The sequence below is a fragment of the Macaca thibetana genome, chromosome 1, assembly GCF_024542745.1.
Source record: "Macaca thibetana thibetana isolate TM-01 chromosome 1, ASM2454274v1, whole genome shotgun sequence".
Classification (NCBI taxonomy): Eukaryota; Metazoa; Chordata; class Mammalia; order Primates; family Cercopithecidae; genus Macaca; species Macaca thibetana.
In genome coordinates this window covers 152032952-152051705 of record NC_065578.1, presented here as the reverse complement: position 1 = coordinate 152051705, position 18754 = coordinate 152032952, and the positions used below count along the sequence as shown (strand labels likewise).

Sequence of the window (18754 nt, the reverse complement as noted above, 5' to 3'; positions counted from 1 at the left end):
ACTAGAGCAAAGTTTTAAACAATGAGTAGGAATTAGGTAGACTTAAGGAAAGAAAGACATCCCACACAGAAGGAACAGCACCTACAAAGGCAGAAAATTATAAAACAGGGTAATATGTCAGTGAAGAACAAGACATTCGGAATGGCTGGATGAAGGGCCATGGCTTATAAGTGGGAGGGGGATGCCAGGCATGTCCTGAGATGATGCTAAAGAGGTTGGTAGGGGCCAAACCAAGAAGAACCTGGACAGTAAAAACCTACAAGGTAAGTTAAGAACCTTGAACTTCATCCTGAAACCCACTGAGAGCCACTGAAGGACTTTAAATGTGGTGAGGAGGGAGATACACATGCCAATTTGCATTTTAAATGAACAGAACAACAAAGTGGATAGTGGGCTGGGAAAAAAAAAAAAAAAAAAAAAAAGACAGATAGAAGTATGTTAGGACAACAGGCAAGAGACCATGTGGACCTAGACCAATGCTGCGGCCTGGGCCGGGGTCAAGGGGAGACTTGAGGGCAGCTACAGAGTCAGGACTCTGAAAAAAATAGCTATAGAGGAAAAGAAAAAGCAACCTAGGTGGCTCCTGAGTTTCTGGTTTGGGTGACAACTGGGGTGACAGCTATTCAAGGAGATTAAAAACATATGAAGAGCAAACCAATTTGGTGGAAGATAATACATACAATTTGGACCAACAATGTCCCTTACAGCAGACCCATCAGAAGAATCATTTCTGAAGAAAGTGAAACTCCTATTGTCCAAAAGGCCAAATGGGAGGGGACAACCCAAACCGAACTTAGCTCAAAATGGTCTTGCTCAGGGGAAGTCAGACAGTCACTTTCCACATGATTCATTGTTGTCCTTCAAGGAAGGATACTGGCCTACCCCTAGCAGGCTTACCTGCTTCCTGTATTGAACCCCAACTTGCTTTAGGCAGGCATATATTAGATCATTGACTGCGCTTTACTGTTTTATTTGCTTACCTGCCTATGCCTTCTCCCAAATAGACTCAGAGGCTCTATCGCAGGCATTTCCTTGTGTCCAGCACCTAGCATGAGGCCAGGCACCCAACAGGTGAATACAATAGGTGTATTGGACAAATAAAGAACAAATATTTTTTCTCTCATCACCCTACTTCTGTCTGGATTTGCAATAGATATAAGGTCCCAAAGGATAGGCAGCCCATTTCACAAACTCTCTTCAGTTTTAGGGGGTATTTCTGTGCCTCTCTTTTGCCAGGCATTTCTGCACCCACTCCTCCAATTCCATCCCACTTGTAAGTTCAACACTGAATAGTGCTCAAATGAAGAAACCCCTGGCCCAGGATTCTTCCAGTTCCATCACAAATGTCACCAGCAAGTTAGGCATAGCAGAGCTGTGGATGCCATGAGAAAATTGAAACCATACATGATCAGGAAAATGAGAGGGGAAGTGGGCAGGAGCAGAAGAGGAAGAGTATAGAAAGAAAAAAGACAAAAGGAGAGGAACACAGTAGACAATCTAGCAATCAGCTAAAAGGTATTTACTGGGTCTTTTCTCCATTCTCAGGAATGGAGAAATGGCTTTTACCCTGTCTTGACCCGACAATGGCTGGTGGGTGTCAACTTAGCTGAGCCACCAATGAGCCTGAATCTTTCTTTTTCAGGCCAGAAGAGATGGTGCTGGGATGAGTTAGAATTCCAATTCCTCTGAGAGTAAGTCCAGGGGTACCAAAAAAGACAGAGGACAGCCTTATCCTGAGATACAGGGTCAGAAATTCAGAAGGAGTTGATAGCATAATCCAAACATCCAGCAGAGAATAGTCAACACAGGGTACAGCATGGAGAGTCAGTGTGGACCACTGCCTAAGCGTCCTCAAGTCTCCTCCCACAATCTTTTCCTTACCAATGTACAAAGCACCAAAAATCTAGAACGGCTTCTTCAAGTAGCAGTCACTAAATCGTCACTTTCCCATCAGCCTAAGGGCGGAGACATAAAATGTTAACATTGAAGGGGGGTGGGGCCTGCGACTTGTGTCTATTACTATTTCTCCCATGTCCAGCATGAAGATACATGGAGAAGGGTGAACAGTTACAACAGTTTGCCAGAGCCTTCATCCTGCAATATTCTAAATCTCTGGCTCTTAGAAACCTACTCCAAAGTTTTGCATTCCTTTTGTTGTCTGCATTTGCCTTAAGTTTAACTCTGAATTTAGAAGTAAACAAGTGAATCTTTGAAAATGAATTTGCTCCTTTAATATGACATTAGTTGGTAGGATAATAGAGAAAACAAGAGGACTGACTCATCCTTTGGTGAGCAATGTAAAGAGAGAAAATTCTGAGCTTTACACTCTAATTCTATACTCATTTGCCCAACCCTCCTGACTCAGAAGAGAGAACGTGACAGAAACATATCCCACAGCCTACTCCCAATTATCTACAACAAAAGAAAAAGCAAGAGATAAGGAACAAATGAAATCACTGGAGCATCACAGATTCTCATTTTAGGCAGGAATTCCTACCTACTCTCTCATTCAGCCTTTAAGCATACACACACACACACACACACACACACACACACACACACACACACCCAGAACTGTTAGCAAACAGCAAACCTAACTTGACTTTCATTCCCTGCTCCATGCCATCCGTGGGCACTATTTGTCAGAGAGTAAGAGAATTACTGTCAAAAGACAGAGAGCAAAGTGAAGATGAGGAAGTCAGAGGCCTACCTAGCTCATAAAAAGGACGGTGAGAACTGGTACACCAAATGACAGAGGGGACTCTGAAAGCATTTCCAGGACCCATCCCCTCTGCCTGAGGCTCTGGGTAGAAGAGAAGTTACTTTGTGTCAGATCCTGAAATAGGCTACTGTCAATTATCCCATGTGTTGGACCCTTTGCGGGTGATTTGTGGGAAAATTGGGGGCACAAACTGGCTTCTTGCATCACTATCAGGATGTACCCACCCCAGCCCCAAGTCCCCAAATTAGGTACTACATGATCTGAGAAAACAAAGTAATTTTAAAGACAATTTGAACACAACCGATTTAAAAGGCTAATATGGTGGTGGGAAAACATCCCATGGGGCTATGCCAAAGAGCAATTATCTGGGAATTTTCTGGAGTTTTAGATTATCCACATTTCCATTTCATCTCCAAAGTGAATTCTAAACAAGCCTAAGTCAGCAAGACTCAAGATTCTTAATGGTGACTAAGGTGCTATACTGAAAACCCAGCTGGTCTCCCGGAAAGAAGCTGCTGAGAGTACATCCAAGAAGAAATGTCAAGCCAGGAGATAATCCAGCCACATGGCAGCATATTTTCTAGGATCTAGACTTGATCCCTGTAGCAAAAATTGCAGTTTATAGAATTAAAATAACAAGGCCTAGAGAATGATCATGTGCTTCCATCATAAGCGCACTGATACAAAGTTTGACTTGTCCTAAGCAGACCACCAAACCACAGTGGGCCAGGGGCACAATGACATGGCAAGTGGGAAGGTCTGAACATATCTGCCATGGCATTTGAAATTGACAGGCTTATAAAGCCATGTCTTTGAGGAGACATTAAGCGTGGTCTACTAGCAGGATTCCTACATCGAGGGCTAACGTGTGTGTGTGTCAAATTTTTATGAATCCAGCCAGAAGTTACTCCTATTTATTTCACTGACAAAAACAATTAATATCTGGTCCCCTCAGCTAAGAAGAAACAGAGTAAATGTGTGTGTATGTCCTCATGAGTGTCTGTAAGTATGTATGTGTATATACCAAAACTCTTATCAACAGAGAAATGCACCATTGAGGCAGGTTAAATGAAGTGGAGCATTTTATTCCTGGAAAATAAACCTACATCACCCTGATTTATCCCTCTTTAGGTTTCATGAGCATCAAATGCAGGCACCTACATGCCAGGTACGGAGCATTCTGTTAGGTATGCTTTTCCTACTAAATAATAACAGCACATCACCTACGAATGTTCCAGTGGTAATAAAAAAAAAAACATTTTGATTCAACCAAATCACATAAATTTTTAAGAGAAAAATTGCAAAAATAAATGTAAAAATATTCAATTGCCTTCAAAATACTACTTTTGAGTTTATTAGGTTAAAAAAGCAACTGGCCTTTCTATATGGTAACAAGATGATACTTAATCATGAGTGAACCCACTGCCACGAAATAGCTACTGCACTGAGAAATCTTCAAATTAGAAACTAGAAATCGGGCAATCATGTATCTGTAAGCAAAGGGAGACTCAGGTGGCTGAAACGCTGGTTGAGAGACTGCATCTGCCGCAGTCTTAAAACCAAAAGGCAAGCTGAAATTGAGTTAGTGAGCTATCAGACAGTTTTAAAAAAATAGGATGCACTGGTATTCACAGTACTGTGCTCAGAACTCCATAAATGTGAGTGGCTAAATGTGCCAGGATTTTAAATACCCTCAGAGGACACAGCCCTTGAGAGAGCATCCACATAATGCTTTTTATTTCCTCCTATCATGCTCATTTAACAACAAAAATTTTGTCACATCAAAAATAATATGTCTCAGTTTAACTCTCCCCTGGACTCCGCTCTCACCTCTTTGCTACGTCCACAAGGAGCAGAGTTCGCCAGCAGAGCTGAAAAATCAACCACAGAGCCAGGTAGCACTGCAACATGAAAAAACTCCTAGCCTCTTGGTTATCTTGAGTGTAAGCTATGAACGAGGGATGTGAAAGAGGTTCTATGTCACCCCCTAATCCAAAACCTCTGGGACTAACTTGCCATCTTTTTTATGTCCTGATGAGCTGAACCTCTTCAGGGATACAGTTGTTGCAGAAACCCTGAGCCATCTCCTTTCCTGGGTCCCCTATGTTATGCAAACAATACATGCATATGATATGGCTGAGATGAGTGCTAAAATCTGTGATCACATAGCTAATTAAATGACCCATATAGAAATGTTACTCAGGACCTGGCTTCATTAATGTCATGTTCCAAATGAATTAACCAGTCACAGACTTAATCAACCACAGACACAAAGATGTGCTAAAGTCTGCTGTAACAATCTTGAAGTGCTAGAATTCAGTCAAATCTAAGAAAGTTTATATATAAAGCAGATGAATGTAGCCATAGACCACCCCATTTGTATGACTGACATTTGTTATGTGAAAACTTAAAAAGATTCTGATGATACTAGAGTTCCCAAACTATCTTCTTCTGCCTAACTAATATCGGAAAGGGTTAATTATTAAAGGTATGAAATTGATTGAAATGCTTTCGTAAACAAAGTGTTTTTTCTCCCCTTCTCCTCCCTGGATACACTCTGGAATGACACAGTGCTTTGCTCCATACAAATTAAAGTTAGAATCTTGAGGTTTGTAAATTGATTGCCTTGACAACCACAAATTCTCTGTAATGAGAGCCACACTAAAGACAAAAAAGGCATAAATGTATCTGTACAAGTGAGAATTACAAACCTTTACATGAATCATCCTCAATTGGCTGTTTGAAAGCTGTTATGTCACTGAAAGTGCAAAGAAATAAAACCACTTTATCCTGTTCGTTTCGAATTGGAGCAATTTTCACAAAGAACCACACAGGTGTCCCTGAAAGGAATATCAAAAGGTTGGTCAGTAATTTGCATTCTCATTTGAGGGGCTATAGAAGCAAAGACTTGGGAATGAATAGGTACAAATATTAATTCATTTTTCAAATGGTCTTATTCCTTCAAGTCCTGGGTTATTATCACACCATAAATGTTTTTTCTTGCTGGAATAAAAACTTTCACAGTGACTATTCAGTAAGGGATTTCTCCTGTTCAACTAATTTTCTAAGTGCAGATCTCTTAACTTGTAAAACAATTAGGAAATAGGTTGAAAACCCCACCTGATCTTATGGAAGAAACTTAGGTACAAAGACCTAAAGACTTACCTTAGACCACATAGTAGACAGTAAAGAGTAGGGGCCAAGATAGGCCCTGCCAACCATGGCCAGCAGACCATGCCAACTCAAATTTCAAACTTCATCCATTGCTAAAGGATCCCAGGGTCAAAATCCAGTTTAGGAATCCACCAATTTGACTCATATGACCAATCACACATGGGCCAGAAACTATATTTCTTTTTTTTTTTAGACTCTCAGGCTGGAGTACAATGGTGCAATCTCGGCTCACTGTAACCTCTGCCTCCCGGATTCAAGTGATTCTCCCGCCTCAGCCTCCCGAGGTAGCTGGGATTACAGGCACCCACCACCACGCCCGGGTAATTTTTGTATTTTTAGTAGAGGTGGCCAGGGTGGTCTCGAACTCTCAACCTCCAGTGATCCGACCACCTTGGCCTCCCACAGTGCTGGGATTACAGGCATGAGCCACTGCGTCCAACCCAGAAACTGTATTTCTACATCCCTCTCCTTAAAATAAAAATCTAAGAGATCCAATGCAATGGTAAATGACAAGCCATTGAAGAAGGAAAGGAACACCACAATAATTCCCCCGTACAAAGCTCTCCAGAAAAGAAGGATTCCAAGCAGGTTTGGGCTTCGATCACATTCGTGCCATAGGAAGCTCAATGAATGTGTTTCAATATCAATCCTTGTTCCTGAGGTACAGTGGAGGATAAATGAGTTCTTCCTAAGCTCTGTCTTCATTCACAGAAGGAGGCAGGCAGGGCTATTCTGACTGGCTTCTTGGAGAGGGTACCCACTCAGGTATCAACAGTCAAATATCTGCATAGTCACTCGCTGGCTTCCCAAAAATAATTAAGGAAAATAAATAAATATTTTCTAGCCATAGAAGACATCACAGCAAGAAGCACCAATTTATTCTATGATACAAAATTAAATGAGACACAAAGCAATCCTATGTTCTTTTCTTCCTAGTTCTTATATTCTGGCTCCTACAACAGCATCTAGAAGAACTGAATAACTATTTGTTGAATTTTGCATAACTGGCATAATACTTTGCATACTATTTTATAACCATTTGCAAATCAAAATAAAGTAGCTATTTCCCCATGCTAAGTAATAGTTTCCTATGTAGCCAGCACTGTGCTCAGCATTTTACATATGTTATTTTGTGAGATAGAGAGCAGACAACTCACTGAATCTTGGAGATGAAAATAGATCCTCAAGAGGTCACCTGGCTTTCTCTGTCCACAATCACATCAAACTCTGTACTGTACACCAGGGACAGACAGACATCTCTGATTAACATTAGGCTTAGTTAGCCAATCTAGCTTGACAACAACTACTTCAGAGATTTAACTATACCACCTATTCACATGTCAGTAGTAATAACCCTGAAATGCACAAACAGGCAGCAAGTAGATCCAATGGAAATGTGTTCTCCTTAAATCTTGATTATCTATGTATTCCGCTATAGTTAATTTTCATCTTCTTTCCATTCTCTTTGTGTAATTTTCAGCTGCCAGTTTCTAGGTGTTCTGCAAATACCAACAGATTATAATGTCACCTTAAGAAGTGTTTTGAAAGAAAACTCTACCATATGAAAATCACAAATAGCATTTCAAAGTTAAGAATATGACCTCTGAATTGTTCACTGTTTTTGGAAGTATGTATTACTGTTTCTCCCAGTTTTTTCTCAGAATCTGCAGGATTTTAAACCATTTTCAATTAAGCAACAGAAAACTCAAAAGTGTCACAGCAATTACATTTATATCCTCACAGCTCTCAATTGTACCCTCTCCATTAAGGCAAAAACACAAATCAAAAAAAAATTTTTTGCTCTAAAAAAAAATTTAAGCATTTTTTCAGATGATAAACCAGAAAATACCACTAATTACTCCCCACTTAATAGGTGAATTTGTTTAAACTATGTCTCTCTGTTGCCCAGGCTGGAGCACATTGTGTGTGGGTTCCTGTCACCTGATTTATTACTAATTTGACAAATGTATTACTAATTTGACCAATTAGTAATAAATCAGGTGACAGGAACCCACTCATGATGCCTGCTCCTAGAATCTCCAGAACCCTCCCCTCCCAGCTATAGCCCTGTAGCCCATCACTGCACTGCACCGGCTGGGCCTGATGCCTGGGAACTTGCTCATTCTTTATGTTTCATTTATGACTACAGGTGTGGATGACACTAAGCCACATTTCCAAGATCATGAAAACCATTGTATTAGTTGTATTGGGAGGTCTTTTTCATTTGTCCACAGCTCAAGCTTACCATGAATGAACTCTCCCCACTTAACAGGTCCATTTGTTTAAAGTGTGTCTCTCTGTCACCCAGGCCGTAGTACAGTTGCACGATCTTGGCTCACTGCAACCTCCACGTCCTGGATTCAAGAGATTCCCCTGCCTCAGCCTCCTGGGTAGCTGGGACTACAGGTGCATGCCACCACACCTGGCTAATTTTTGTATTTTTAGTAGAGATGGGGTTTCACATGTTGGCCAAGCTGGTCTTGAACTCCTGACCTCAGGTGATTCTCCTGCCTCAGCCTCCCAAAGTGCTGGGATTACAGGCGTGAGCCACTGCACCCGGCCATGTTCCCTAATTAAACACATACTACTCTGACCATTCCTTTTCAGTATCTAAATATATATCTTATAACAAAAATTCATACAATCAGGACATAGTGCCTTAGCGTTCATCTTGAGTTAAATATAGGGACTTTTTAAGGGAAAGGACCTCCTTTTTCCTGATCTGGTGTTTCTCTGTGGAAGAACATCTTGCAGTGTAACACTCTGGGCCTTTTTCCTGGGTTGGCTGGTAATCTGGGAGACAAGAGCTGGATATGTGTAGCTTGGCCCCTTCTCTGCTTTGCTCCCCTACCCTATAAAGTGGGAAAGGCAAAAGGCAGGAAGGATGGCTGGTAAGAGGAAAAGCCTGCAGTTCTCCAGTACTACCTGTGACTTACAGGTAACTCTGTCTGATTCTAGGTTTCACTTTTAGAAACTCACTTGCCCACAGGTAAAAACTACATTCCCCAGGATCAGCTTCATTAGTCACAAAAGTGATATCTTATCCTCTATTGCAGGAGTCCCCAACCTTTTTGGCACCAGGGACCAGTTTCATGGAACACAATTTTTCCATGGACCAGGGTGGGAGGATGATTTCAAGATTAAACTGTTCCACCTCAGATCATCAGGCATTAGATTCTCACAAGGAGCAGGCAACCTCACATACACAGTTCACAATAGGGTTCGCGCTTCTGTGATAATCTAATGCCACCGCTGATCTGATAGGAGGTGGAGCTCAGGTGGTAATGCTCGGTCAGCTGCCACTCACCTCCTGCTATATAGCCCAGTTCCTAACAGGCCACGGACTGGTAGCAGTCTGTGGCCTGGGAACTGGGGACCCCTGCTATATTGGCCTGATTCCTTTATCTCTCAATTGGTTCTGATCATGGACAGGGAAGTTAAGTGTTACGTACTGGCCCCCTCAAAGCTTAACAGCTAAGGACTTTTTCTTTAAATAGATCATAATACACTCCAAGGGCGAGAGACCTGATCTACTTCCTCTGTCTTACCACCGGCACCCCTACTTCCTGGCATTCAATGCAGTATTATGCACAGGGTCATGTGAAGCCATTGCATCACTCCACTCCAGGGAGTGCCGTCATGGAGTTGCACAACAGCCTTGGTGGGGTAGATGCTCTAGGAATGCTAAATTAAAAAAAATAAATCCTACACCCAGTGTTTTCAGTCCCGAATTATCACTACCCAAACAGTCTAGGAAAGTGAGTAGAACAGGCTTAAGTTTTCACTTCTGGAATTCTTTCAGAAGAGAACGTAAGTCCCTCCTAGGTGGTACAGACTACTATTTCAACCTTTTCCACTTAACAGCAAAGGATTTTTATTTAATGAAATATAACTTAAAGATTTAATATGTGAAACAGTTGCTTCAAGTGAATGTGAACCATCTGGAACCTGGACCCCACTCAAGCCAGTTTCCCTTCTACCCTCCAAGGATATTCAGGAATCCTTTGGCTCCATTCAGACATTGACTTTCCTGCAGACAGAACTTGGAGCAAGTAGCCTACAGGGGTCTCTCCTAGAACCCAAATTCTACAGCAGAATCCATTCCATCAAGATGCTAGAGAGGCAATAAATGCAAATATTCACATACGTACATAAAAAATCAGGAAGAAGTAAAATTTCTGCCTCCTTACCCAAGTACTACTATGGAAAAACTGAGAAAAGTAAGCATTTGATGTCCTACTGCAAAAAGGACAAAGTGTCAATGTTAAATCCTTTATTAAAGAAAGATATATGTACAAACCCAGGAACAACATAGCACCTGACAACCCTACTGATGGCAGAGGCTGCTGCTGCTGCTGGGAAGGAGGCTCTTTCCAAGATGAGGATGTCCAATGGGAGGGCAGTTCCAGGTCAGCCTTTTTAGATCACTCTGATTTTCATCCCTTATGTAGCTCCCTTAGGTCATGTAGTAATGAACCTGACAACCTAACCTGGCTTTGAGGTTCCTCAGCCTTGGCAGTCAGATAACAAAACAGCAAGGCTCAGATATATGAGAGAATTTTTGGCCTCCATCAATCTTCTTTCTACCCTGGGCTTCCTCCCAAGTACTCTCTGTAATCAGGCATCTGGGCATCCAGACCATATTCAACAGCAATGGAACAGACCAAGCCACTGTGATTGGCTTTTGGGAAGGGCTGCACTCTAATAGGTCCAGAAACTAGACTTGGGGATGGTAGCCTGTGCCGGGAAATAGAACAATTGGTCTGGGGTCAACTTTATGGAGATGAATTACAAGTACAGAGAGGATGAGACAGCACCAGAGAAATGTAATGGCCACCGGCCATTAGAACATCTGCTACTGAGTCCCAACCCCTGAGTTTGAGCCCTGTATCTTCAGTTATTGGGAGCCTTGGCCGCATCAGTTTAACTTCTCTCACCATCAGACTCTTCATTTGTAAAATGGGGATAACAGAGTTACTTAAAATAAAGTAAAAATACCCACATGTCTGATACATAGGTGTTTAAAACTATCACTTTCTTTCTTTTTTATTTATTTATTTATTTATTTATTTTTTTTTGAGATGGAGTCTCACTCTATTGCCTAGCCTGGAGTGCAGTGGCACAATCTCAGCTTCCTGCAACTTCCGCCTCCTGGGTTCAAGCGATTCTCCTGCCTCAGCCTCCTGAGTAGCTGGGATTACAGATGCCCACCACCGCACCGGCTAATTTTTGTATTTTTAGTAGAGATGGGGTTTTGCCATGTTGGCCAAGCTAGTCTTGAACTCCTGACTTCACGTGATCTGCCCGCCTCGGCCTCCCAAAGTGCTATGATTACAGGCGTAAGCCACCATGCCTGGCCCCAAAACTATCACTTTCCTTTCTTCCTTCCTTTTAAATTTCTCACCTGTAAGATGGAAATGCCCAACCTCATTTCACATGGCTGTTTGAATGACTTAAAAACAGGAAGTATTTCAAAGTGTTTAACAAAACTCTGAAGCTGCCTCTGCCTGTTTTGAGGAAAGAGGGCCAGTCTCATATATAACAAGGGCAAAACTAGGAAAATCAATACTTAAGCCTCAACATAATTAAAATTGCATGATAAGCATAAAACAAGACCTAAATAAATGGAGAGAGTTAAATTGTTTGTAGATAAGATTCCATTTTATAAGATGTCAAACCTCTGTCTCTAATATATATCTCTCTCTCTAATGCAATTTCAATCATGTTTTTGTATTTGTTTTTCTCTGACTCTGATGAATTAAAATTCAATTCAAACAGAAAAATTAAGGTGTACGCATGGCCAATAAATATTTGAAATTATTAGAAAGAAAAATAATAACAGGGACTGCCTACTACAGTAATTAAGAGTCACTGGCACAGGCCTCAAAAGAAAAACAATAAAAATAATATTCATTGAGTACTTACAATGGGGTCAGATCCTGAAACATTGTGGTTTACTTCTCACAATGACTCTATAATGTAGAATAGCTACTATGATATTGTTCTCATTTCAAATGTGGGAATCCAAGTAGGCAAGTATCCTAGACAAACTCACATAGCTAATAAATTACTAGAGGGTTCCTAGAGAAGAAGACAGAAACAAATCCACATATGTGTGAGACCTTAGCATATAAAGAAAAGGGTATTTCAAATCAGAAAGGAAGAGCTGGATTATTTAATAAATAGTAACAGGACAGCTGAATAAGCAATGTGGAAAATAAGTGAGATTGTTGCTTCACATAATATATAAAAATAAATTCTAAATGGTTTAATATTCTAAATATTTTAACACAACTATAAAGGTACCAAAAGGAACAACGGAGGCATATTTTTATTGTTTAGGTAAGGAGAACTTCCTAAGCATTATATAAAACTCGGAACCAAAAAGGAAAACATTGACACAAAACTTGTTCACTTCTAAATGGTTAAAAAAAAAAAAAAGTTTAAGAAGTTAAAAGAAAAAATGTTTGGAGAAGAATGTTTTTCAATATGTCTATGATTTACGATCAACATTCATTACATATAAGCAGCTCCTACCATTGAATAAATAAAAGGTAACCCATTCAGCAAATAAGTAAAATATGATTGCTTTGCCTATTAGATTTGTCTCCACAACTAGACTGTAACCTCCTCAAAGGCACAGTCTGTTTCTTACATCTATATCTCTGTGGCCCACTGGGTCTGGCACAGTGCTGAGCCTACAGTAGGTAATCAATGTGTACTTGGCCAGCAGCTTCTCCTTGCTGGCTCAGCAGAAATGCTGTCAGATGCCTTTCCCTGGGCTTCTCTGAGTGGGAAGCTGATCCAGAGCTCCCAGATTCCAGGCCACTAGCCACACCACAAACTGTGGAGTCACACGTTGGGGGAGTGCTGTCCAGAGGAGGTACTGACTGCTTTTATTCAGGGTTAATACTTCTGGATTTTCTTGTTTGAAAAATTGAAAAATTAATTGAGTAGCACAGGAGTGAACACATGAATATTTACTGAATGACTTCATTAATGACAACTGTTATTGATGTAAGAAAATCAGGCCAGGCATGGTGGCTCATGCCTGTAATCTCGACCTGGGAGGTAGAGATGGGTAGATGGCTTGAGCTAGGAGGTGAAGACCAGCCTGGCCAACATGGTGAAACCCCAATTCTACAAAAATACCCAAAAAAATGAGCTGAGCATGATGGTGCCTGCCTATAGTCCCAGGTACTTGGGTGGCTGGAGCCTGGGATGCAGAGGTTGCAGTGAGGTGAGATCACGTCACCGAAAGAAGAGAGGAGAGGGGAGGGGAGGGGAGGGAAGGGGAGGAAGGAGGGAGGGAAGGGAAAGGAGAGGAAGGAAGGAGAGGAAGAAAGGAAAGGAAGGAAGGAAAGGAAGGAAGGAAAGAAAGGGAAGAAAGGAAAGAAAGGAAGGAAGGAAAGAAAGAAAGGGAAGAAAGGAAAGAAAGGAAGGAAGGAAAGAAAGGAAGGAAGGAAAGGAAGGAAAGAAAGGAAGAAAGGAAAGAAAGAAGGAAAGAAGGAAAGAAAGAAAAGAAAGAAAGAAAGAAAAGGAAATCATACAGCATACTAAACATGAGGCAAGTAACAATATGAAATATATAGCACTCCAGAAATGCCAGGTTTTCCAAATAGCCAATAGATAGAAATCTTTCAAATAATCCATCCTTCAACATATGTAATGAATTCCACTCATTCCAAACCACACCATGAAGCCTTCTGCTAATTACTGTCAACTCCCCAAAAGATAGGACAAATATTAATGCTTATCAATAGAAGATCCTGTCAGGCCTCTGAGCCCAAGCCAAGCCATCGCATCCCCTGTGACTTGCACGTATACGCCCAGATGGCCTGAAGTAACTGAAGAATCACAAAAGAAGTGCAAATGCCCTGCCCCGCCTTAACTGATGACATTCCACTACAAAAGAAGTGAAAATGGCCCGTCCTTGCCTTAAGTGATGACATTATCTTGTGAAATTCCTTTTCCTGGTTCATGCTGGCTCAAAAAGCTCCCGCACTGAGCACCCTGTGACCCCCACTCCTGCCCGCCAGAGAACAAACCCCCTTTGACTGTAATTTTCCTTTACCTACCCAAATCCTATAAAATGGCCCCACCCTCAACTCCCTTTGCTGACTCTCTTTTCGGACTCAGCCCGCCTGCACCCAGGTGAAATAAACAGCCATGTTGCTCACACAAAGCCCGTTTGATGGTCTCTTCACATGGATGCGCATGACAGATCCTTTCTACAAAGTTGTCCTTGCAAACCCTAGAGAATGAGACTGGGAAACAGAGAACTAAAACAATGTATTAAAAGCTTGTAAAATTGAGTGGGAAAATCCCTATAATTAAATAGGATATATAGGCAAAGAATCCGAACAATTAACATTTAAAAGGGTAATTTTAAATGGATAATAAATAGGAAAAAAATACTTCAATCTCACTAGCATTAAAAAGCTCATTAAACAAAAAAAATTGTGGGCAATTTGACAATTTAAAAATTATGCTATTCAATGCTGGTGAGGCATAATGAGTCAGACACTCACATTCTGTATGAGGACTTGGAAATGGGTTCAGTCCTTCTGGAAAGCTATTTGGCAAAATGTCTCAGAAACCTTAGTTCATATTCCTTGACACAGCAATTCTCAACTTCTAGGAAATATTTCATAATGTCAACAAAATACATTTGTATAACAATTTTTACCTCAGCATTGTTTTCAATAATGAAAATTGAGCCTCATAAATAATAATAGAGGAAACATTAATAAAATTCTTTCTAAATTATATTTATGAGAAATTTTAATAATGGGGATATTTTTGTGATAAAGACTAAATAAACATATGATTTTTAAATTGTATACATGTCAAAATCTCCATTATGTAAAATGTACACAGACAAAAACAAAAAGGAAACACACCAAAAAGTTAATAGTATAATAGTACTTCTCTGAGTCTGTTGGGGGTTTTTTTCTTTAAATTTTTTGCATGCATTCATCATGGTAAAAATGCATTAATTTAAAAATCAGAGAAAATATATGCTTTAAGATAGCGATATTTCACTTTTTAAAATCTCAACAAGAAGAACTTTTACCTCATGGAACTCTATATTGCTTTAAAATGCTGAATGTTTTACTCTATTGAACAGCGAAGTTTCAAAGTAGAAGCAAAAGTTTCAAAGTAGAAGCAAACTCTACCTCCACAGAGGTGAAAAGAAACATGAAACCCTCCTTCCTCCCCTCCGCCCCTTTTCCATTCCCAGTGGACTCCTCTCTTCCTGCTCACTCCCTGGCTCTGATGCCCTCACTTTGCACCACAACATGTTGTTTCTCTCTTGTTTCTTGGTAAATATCAGGTTCCTTTCAAAGTAACTCAGCAAACATTCACCTCCTCACTCCTCAATGCCGGCTCCCAGCCAGGCCAGACACCTAACGCGGGGCTTCCTACTTCCTGGGCTCCGCCTGGGGCTCCCAAACTAAGGGAGGAGCCCATCACAGGACACCACTGACAAAGGCCCTGCGCTCATCTCCTCCATAGCCCCCTGGACACCTGTCAGTTTGAATGCCTCTTCCAGGCATTCACTGGCCTGACCAGGCCACTATCATTTTGCTGTCAGAGGGATTCCTAACAGCTCCTCTACCTCCTGCTCACTAAGCTGTATTCCATCTCCACGCTCTAGCTGGAGCCATATTTCTTTTCATTTCTTTTTTAGAAGGGTTTTGCTATGTTTCCCAGGTCAGATTCAAACTTCTGGGCTCAAACGATCCTCCCCCCTCAGCCTCCAAGTAGCTGGGATTACAGGCGTGAGCCACCACTCCTCGGCTTAGAGCCATCTTTCTAAAATGGAATCTGAAGACATACTCACCCTGCTTAAAATCCCTCAACACCCCTCACCTCCACCGCCTTCTCTACCACTGCCGCTTTTAAGACAGATTCTAAACGATTTAACTTGGCTGTGTGACTAGCCCTTCCTAGCCTCTCCAACCTCGTATTACTTCTCATGTATTTATATGTTTTTATATATATATACACACACACACAGACACACACACACATTTTGGAGACAGAGTCTCTCTGTCACCCAGGCTGAAGAGCAGTGGCACAATCTCAGCTCACTGCAACCTCTGCCTCTGGAGTTCGAGCAATTCTCCTGCCTCACCCTCCCAAGTAGCTGGGATTACAGGCACCCGCCACCACACCCAGCTAATTTTTGTATTTTAGTAGATGGGGTTTCACCATGTTGGCCAAGCTGGTCTCAAACTCCTGACCTCAAGTGATCCACCCACCTCGGCCTCCCAAAGTGCTGGGATTATAGGCGTGAGTCACTGCGCCTGGCCCCTCATCTATTCATATATTTATTTACTCCATGAGTTTGGGTGGAGCACTTTCTATGTGTCAGGCACTGGGCTGGGTGCAAGGGGTAGAGCTCTGAAAGAGATGCACCCTGTTGGCATGGAAGCCAGTCTTCATTGCAGCTCTTTCTGTCCTTGTTACTCCAAGTGTGATCTGTTTCTTGTTGCTATCTGGAATTGCAGCATCGGCATCACCTGGAAGCAGAACCGCAGATCCTTTGCTAGACCCTCGGCATAGAAATACACATTTCCATTCACTGGTGAGTTCTTATGCATGTCAAAGTTGAAGAAGCATGGGTTTGTGTCTCTTGAACCCTCAGTGCTCTCTCTCTGCTGCAGCCCTCTTCACATGCATTCAGCCTGGGATACTCTTGGCCCTGATCTTTGTCTAACTCCCCTCTATCCTTCCAGTTTCTGCATGGCACTTAATGTCTGTTAGGAAGACTTCCTTCCCTGACCCCCTAAGTTGGAGTTGTGAGCCACCTATGTGGTGTCACCATCAAAGCACTTACGGCTCTGTTCCATGGATGCTGCCCCTTCCCCTACAGATGCTGTAAGAGCAGACATTGTGTCTGTCTCTTCATATTTGCATCCCTAGCAGCGAGCCTACTGTCTGCCATAGGGTTGTAGGTCAATAAAAAGCTATTGGAAAAAACACATACACAGAGAGAGAGAGAATCCAGTCCAACTGTATAATTTCCAGGCTTAACAAATAAGTTAAAGGTTCTTAATTCCTCAAGAGAGGGTGGGATTTGGAGGTAGTGGGCAGGTCCTAGGAAGAAAACATTATCTTCATCATTTCCTTAGTTTCATGGTTCATGTTATATGTACAAGTTTAGCTTTGTCCAGAGCCCCTGCTGACCCACTAGGCATCTTTGTGTGAATTAGAAAGAGAAACTCCTTCCTCAGCACAGATGCAATTCCAGACCATGGTCCATGGAGAACTAAGCAAGGAAATCACAAGTTGATTTCCACTTCCCCCTAAGAGGGTATAGCCTGCATGACCTTATGTGTTAGCCCTGCCTTGTACCCACAATAAAACTAAGAATGGCCATGGAGCAAACAGTGGAAACTAGCCCTGGTGCTACATGACCTCGGATGAGGAATTAACTTTCAGTTGTGCCTATTTCACAGCGCTTAAAGAATCCACATTTTAAAATACAGTCATGCCTTACACAAAGTTTATTTTCTAAAGGTAAAAGCTAGGGTGAAAATTGTATATGATCATAATTACTCTTGAAAATGCTTTAATATCACCCATAAAGTAGAGCCTGATGCCCAGGTTGATATGCCACTTTGGAGACTATCAATAAACCTACCACAAACTTCAGGAAGGGAAGAAATGCTGATTCTTTGGTCGGCCATCATTTGATCTAGTTGGTTTACCTGGGTAGTTCATGTCTACCTAAAGTACAGAACTTCAAATATCAGAATCAATCACTTTCAGCATAGTGAGATACTCATAATACAGGATCTTCAGCCTCAGAGACAGCTAGGAGAAGGCAGATTGCCCTGTCGCATCTCAGACTCACTCTGGGGCACATGCTCACTGAAACGAATGGCAAGTGAATCATTAGTGCTGCCAAAGTGGTAAACTTTTAACTTATTCCATTAGCTTATGACACATGTGCAGAACATGTCTTTCCGCTGTTGGTATGCTTCTGGTAAGAGCTGTTGCTTTGAGTTGAGTCGTGTTCCCCCATAGTGGAAACACTGGCATACAGCCCTCCACAGTCTTTCCCTTCGTTCCTTTCCTAGCTAATAGTGGGGTGGGAACTAGATCTGCCAGCAGAGGGAGTGAATTGGAGCAAGGCAACAAGTCCAGTGTGAAAGCTTTGGTAACAACCCTCTCGGGCTTGTGGATGGCCAGTGCTAATCTCTCAGACCAGTATCGGCACAGACTACCAAGCAAACAGTAATCTCAGTCACCTACTCCAATACCCCAGACCTGAAAAAAGTCCCAGCTGCTCCCAGATAAAAACAACACATGCCCTTTACTTTCCAGGGCAAAACATATCACTCAAACCTAAATGCCACCAAATTAAACAGTTATCCTCATGTGCCATAAGGACCACCCCAGAATTGTTCAATTGAATCAATTTCCTACCAGTCAATCCTACATATAAGGAACAGGACTTCTTACAAAACTAGTGTTTTTAAAAAACAGAAACAAACCACTATTAACACCCATGCAGCCTTGCTAGGCCCATATACCCTACTTTCCCTACTTCTAATACAGCTAATCTCCAACAGGAAACCTCCTAAGGGAAGAGCAAGTTTTATACTTCTGTATGGCTATTGACCTAATACCTCATTAACATACTTTGTGGAAGTAATTGTAGCCACAAACAAATACAAATTAACAATGTATTGCTCTTAATACTGGGGACAAACTTTTATTTAGAAGCTCTTAATTAGGCACCCACTAATGTGCTAAGTGCTGTGGAAGATAGATACAAAGATGAACTGGACAGAATTTCTGTCCCATCTTGTGCCTCCCTTTTTAAAAAGTCTACAAGCGCCT

General features: G+C 41.6%; 2 protein-coding genes across 3 annotated transcripts in view; both read right to left on the bottom strand.

Annotated features, from left to right (window-relative positions):
- Positions 1-18754, bottom strand: part of LOC126948846 (cuticle collagen 2-like) — a 940772-nt gene that overhangs the window by 852161 nt on the left and 69857 nt on the right. The window lies entirely within an intron of this gene.
- Positions 1-18754, bottom strand: part of KCNH1 (potassium voltage-gated channel subfamily H member 1) — a 452445-nt gene that overhangs the window by 403245 nt on the left and 30446 nt on the right. For both annotated transcript variants that reach the window (XM_050781032.1, XM_050781040.1), the window contains exon 4: positions 5434-5562. In XM_050781032.1, the coding sequence (XP_050636989.1) occupies positions 5434-5562 (129 nt within the window). The remainder of the gene's footprint in view (positions 1-5433; positions 5563-18754) is intronic.